At 37.3% G+C, this 4978-nt stretch overlaps 3 protein-coding genes across 3 annotated transcripts in view; all 3 read left to right on the top strand.

Moving 5' to 3' along the window:
* Nucleotides 1-111, top strand: part of TM35_000312330 (putative RNA helicase) — a gene marked incomplete at both ends in the record, with an annotated part of 3813 nt that extends 3702 nt beyond the window's left edge. The window contains one exon of the mRNA XM_029028714.1: nt 1-111. This exon is cut by the window's left edge and continues 3702 nt beyond it. Within this exon, the coding sequence (XP_028880113.1) occupies nt 1-111 (111 nt within the window).
* A 471-nt stretch (nt 112-582) lies between these two features.
* On the top strand, nt 583-1251 carry TM35_000312320 (putative RNA-binding protein 5; the record flags this gene model as incomplete). The annotated part of the gene is made up of 1 exon (XM_029028713.1): nt 583-1251. One exon carries the CDS (start codon nt 583-585, stop codon nt 1249-1251), a length of 669 nt encoding a protein of 222 aa, XP_028880112.1.
* A 2422-nt stretch (nt 1252-3673) lies between these two features.
* On the top strand, nt 3674-4585 carry TM35_000312310 (RNA-binding protein 5-like protein; the record flags this gene model as incomplete). Its single annotated transcript, XM_029028712.1, has 1 exon — nt 3674-4585. One exon carries the CDS (start codon nt 3674-3676, stop codon nt 4583-4585), a length of 912 nt encoding a protein of 303 aa, XP_028880111.1.
* Between the last annotated feature and the right edge of the window lie 393 nt (nt 4586-4978).

Genomic DNA, 4978 nt, shown 5'->3' with positions numbered 1-4978 from the left:
TCGCCCCGCCGGAGAACCCCACCGCCCCCGCAAGGGGAAGGAGGACGTGCTTCGTCTGCGGCAGCGATGAACACATCGAGCGGGCATGTCCGCGGAAGACAGCCGCAATGAAGGGAGGACCAACAACACGCTGCTTCGTCTGCGGCGAGTGGCACCACCCAACAGAATGCACTTGCGTAGCCACTGTTTCATGATCAAAAAGAAAAAAAAGAAAGAAGAATAGGTTCAAGATTGCTGTAACCACCAAGGATCAAAAAGAAGATGTCCAATATATATATATATATATATATATATATAACCGTAAAAAAGTAATACTTTGGAGTGAGATTTGTTAATTTATCTGTAAACTATAATTATTAGTATTGTTTTTCTTTTCTTTTTTTTTTTTATTGGTGGGGGTTCCTTTGACTCTGCTGTTTACTACTGCATTCCTGTTTTAATTTTTTTTTTTTTCATTCTTCTTTTAACTATTTTTATTAGGCTTGACAAACAAGTCGTGTGACCAACGTAGCAGCTTGCATTGCTTTTTTTTATTAATTGTTTTAAGGAAAAGTGGTATCTGAAAAGTTATTTCTGTACATTATGGATAGTAAGTCAATGGTGGATCCATCAGAGTTTGGACGTAATGTATATGTGGCCAGTCTTCCTCTTAGTTTTGATGATGATCAGCTATTTAATCTTTTTGCTCCATATGGTTCTATTAACTCTGCACGGATTATGCGATCGAAAGGAACACGGCAGTCAAAAGGCTACGGCTTTGTTTTGTACAAAAATCCACGTTCTGCTGAACTGGCCATATCAAATCTTGTTGGGCATGTAATAGATGGAAACAGAATCCAGGTCCGCCTAGCACATCCTGACGCTTCCATTGCATACACCGGTCATCGAGGATCGAAAAGTAACAGCTCTACACCAAGCAGTCGTACTTTGCAGGTATCAACAACTACGCCGCAGCCGCAGCCGCAGTTACCAACAGAGGCACTTCTACAGACTCAGACGATGGTATCGCAGTGTACAGATCCTTCTATGATGATGCCAACATACCCTGTTTCCGCACTTTACCCAACAATGTACCCACCTGTGGTTCCTTCTGTTGTGAGCACCGCCTCTGCATCTCCTATGCCCAATGTTTTTACACCACAAGTAATGTTAGTTCCACAATTTAATTCAAATATGCAGCAGATGACAGCCCAGCCAACGTTTTACATGGTGATTCCGGATAATGGAACAACAAACCCTGCTCTCGTGTAATAAAAAAGTATATAAATCACTCTCTTTTTATGTATTTGTATGTATTTATGTGGATGTGCGTATGTAAATGTATGTATACCTTCACTAGAAGGTTGTAAAAAATTTTCTTCTTTTTTTTTTTCTTACATATCACGTTACAAAGGCAATGCCACTTGTTAATCAATAAAGAGGTGCATTTTTTTGTATGTAAAAAAAAAAAAAAAACGATTGTCCTAAACTGGAACCTCCCATTATTTATCTTACCATTACAATTTGTGTGAATACTGTAAAGGAAAAAAAGAAAGGAACAGGAAGGCATGAAATAGGGAGGTACGAGAGTAATAACTACTTGCAGACAAACAAGGCCACTAAAATGCACACCAATGTCAAAAAAAAAAAAAAAAAGAGAGGGAAGTTCAATCAGAATATAGCCCGAAAATTCTTCTTTTTTCTTGATATCTCTTTATTACATGCTTTGGAGTGACTTCTTCTTTTTCTTTTTTAAATGCTTGTTTTGCTTCTATATATACATCACACATATACACCCACCCACATCCACACACTCTTTTTTTTCTCCTGCTAACCGAAAAATGGGTTGAATCAATGTTTCCTTCTTATTTCCACAGACACTCTATTTGTGGCTATGACATCATTGCCAAATAACTGAATTTTTTTCCTTCGTTTTAAGCGTTGAACGATGGTTAGAAAATAGAGAAAAAGAAAGAAAGGAGATTCAGTTTTGTTGTTCGATTATAAATAAAAAGATGACAGTGATCATTCTGATACGACGACAACGCATCTTTTTACTTTTGGTTTTTTATTCGTCAGGAAGGAAAGGAAAAACATATTGAGACACAACAGAACGGAGAAAAAGAAAGGGTACAGAGTGTAAATATATGTATTAACACGCGCATGTGTCGTGACGTTTGCAATTGTGGAACAATAGGTTATCTGCGTGTTAATAAGATAATATAAACGAGTAATTCGTGATTTTTTTTTTATGTTTTTTTTTTTCCTTCCTTTTTCATAGTTTCAGTGGAATAATCAATGGAAAGATGTAAATTTCTGTGTTAATATGGAGAAGAAACACTAAGTGGAGTGGAGAATTAAAATTTTTTTGTTTTTCCTTCATGTCTTTTTTTCCCATTACCCTGGGCCTTCTCGTATGCATGAGATCTACTTTTTATATATATATATATATATACATGGAACAAGGATGCACACTGTCGAAGATGAAAAGGAAACGGTGAATAGATATCCTTGACAAAAACAAGAGTAACAAAGGTGCAACAAGAGAAAATTATAAAATGGAAAAAAGAAATACTTAAGAAAAAAGACATAAGAAGAAAGGTACAGAACCAAAAAAAAAAGGCAATACACATTTTAAGGGATTTCCAGCAAAAGAAAAAAAAAAAAGTACAAAAAAAAATGCTACTAATTGAATCCCTTGTGTTTTGCCTGTGATCTATGGTTCTCATTTAAATATCATTCACTTGTTTTTTTTTTTTTTTTATGCTACACAGCCTCTTATTACCTCCCATTATAACTTACCATGGCACATCATCAAGTCAGTCTTTAATTATTGATTTTTATCCCTCGTTTGTATTTTCTCACATTTTTTGCTCTATACTTTCATTCTCATGTCCTTTTTTTCCATTCCACGAGGTTGGCGAGAAATGAAGCTATTCTTCAAGAAAAGCAGTCAATTGATAAACCTTTTACAATGTTTGATAATTTCATTATATACTTCTGTGCAACAATAGGGTGTCAGAAATATTATACACCCCTTTGAAATGATAGTTTTTGAGCATTGTGAAGTGGTGAAAGAAGAAGAAAAGAGCATATCAATATAATCCTTCTTTATAGTTGTCCTCAGCTATGCTAAAATGATGTTCTCTGATTCACTACGTTCTTCAATAGTAAAAAAATTAAAGCAGTGAAGTGAGGAAATACACGAGGGTTGGGCTTGTAATGTATACATATAATATAATATATATATATATATATATATATATATATATATATTATCCTATGTTATTCCTATATTATCCTATATTGTATTATTATATCACGGGGAGGGAAGTAGTGCGGGCGTCCCCTTCTTTTTTTTTTTCTTTTTCTTTGTTATCTTTTTTGGTTTTGTCGCCCGCCTTGTACAGGTCGCCACGCACAGAATTGCAATGATGTGTCCAAGAATAAAATGTAGCCTATATCACCTGGGAAGATGGAGGGGTGGACAGAATGCTTTTACTGAAAATTACTTTTAATGTAAAATTGGGTGGACACTGGGTTGGTGCAACACAGTGTTTAATTAATTGAAATAATGCCTTGGAACCCTATTTCATAGGCTCTTATTTATGAACAATGTATGATTTTAAAATGTAACATCCCTTATTGTTATTTCTTTTCTTTTTTTTTTTTTACTAATACTAGTGTATTTCAGATGCAGCATCAAACTTCAGACCACCAATCACCCGCTATAATGGAAACGTGCAGCGTTGCTCAAATAATGAGCCCATGGAATGTTCACGGCAGTGGTGATATAAACAATATGTTGGGCTCTCTCGCCACGCAACTGGAGTTTGAGGGATTACACATCTCTGAGAGCAGCAACATTAGCACCACAAGCAACAGCAACAGCAGCAGCAGCAGAGATACAACTCCCATGTTTCTACATTCCAGCGGTCTAGGCGGCAACAGTCTCTCTCCCCTTGTTAACGGTGATGCATACTCCAACGAGGAAGTTTCCACCTACGGAAGAAATATCTACGTGGCAAGTCTTCCAGAGGATATTACGGATGAGAAGTTAAGGGATCTTTTCGCTCCTTTTGGTAAAATTATATCAGCCAAGGCGATGCCCCACAAAGCCACTTCCTCCTGCCGTGGATACGGATTTGTTCTTTTTGAAAGACAAGAAGACGCCGCGCGTGCTCAAATTGAAATGATCGGACACATTGTGGATGGAAATAAAATTCAGGTGCGCCAGGCCCGTCCAACCGCCTGTCGACAAATTCTCACCGACAGAAATGCCGGCCGATCCTGCCAGTGGCTCGCCGCTGCCGCACAGACCCCGCCGCGCCCCACACCGTACACTCTTCCCGCTGCCCCAACCGCGGCTGGGCAGAAGTACACCACGTTTTCTTCTTCTTCACGGACGGATATTCGGCAGCCGGCCTTTTTGCCAAATCCCATCGCATTTCAAGGGTCATTCGCCATACACAGTCCACAACAACAACACCAACAACAACAGCAGCAACAGCAGCAACAACAACAACAACAACAACCTCTGTTGTATATGGTGATACCAGTGACGACCTCGGGTGCTTTTGAAACTGGTTGCTATCCAAACTACTAAAGTTAAAGTTTAATCTGGATGTATCAGGCCTTTATTTTGATTTCCCTACGAAAAAGGGGGAAAAAAAAACATAATTAATCCTAGATACATGAGTATATAGCAACTCACGCATCTGCGTACTGCCTGACTCCCATAATAATACGCAAAAAGAGTGTAGAATGGAGGGTGTCTTGATCTAATGTTTCTTCTTATTTTTATTATTTGTTCCATTCTTGTTTACCGAAATCTCTTCTATCCCTCCTACCCCAATCTTTCTTTTGACTTTTCCTCATTATTTAAAGTAACACTTTTGGTTTTCATAGAGTGTTTTTTTTTTCTTTTCTTTGTTTGTTTCGTTCATTTTCTTATTATTATTATTATTATTATTATTATTATTATTATTATTATTATTAT

The sequence above is a fragment of the Trypanosoma theileri genome (genome assembly GCF_002087225.1).
Source record: "Trypanosoma theileri isolate Edinburgh chromosome Unknown TM35_Tth_31_V1, whole genome shotgun sequence".
In the NCBI taxonomy this organism is placed as follows: Eukaryota; Euglenozoa; class Kinetoplastea; order Trypanosomatida; family Trypanosomatidae; genus Trypanosoma; species Trypanosoma theileri.
This window is presented reverse-complemented; position numbering and strand designations above follow the sequence as displayed.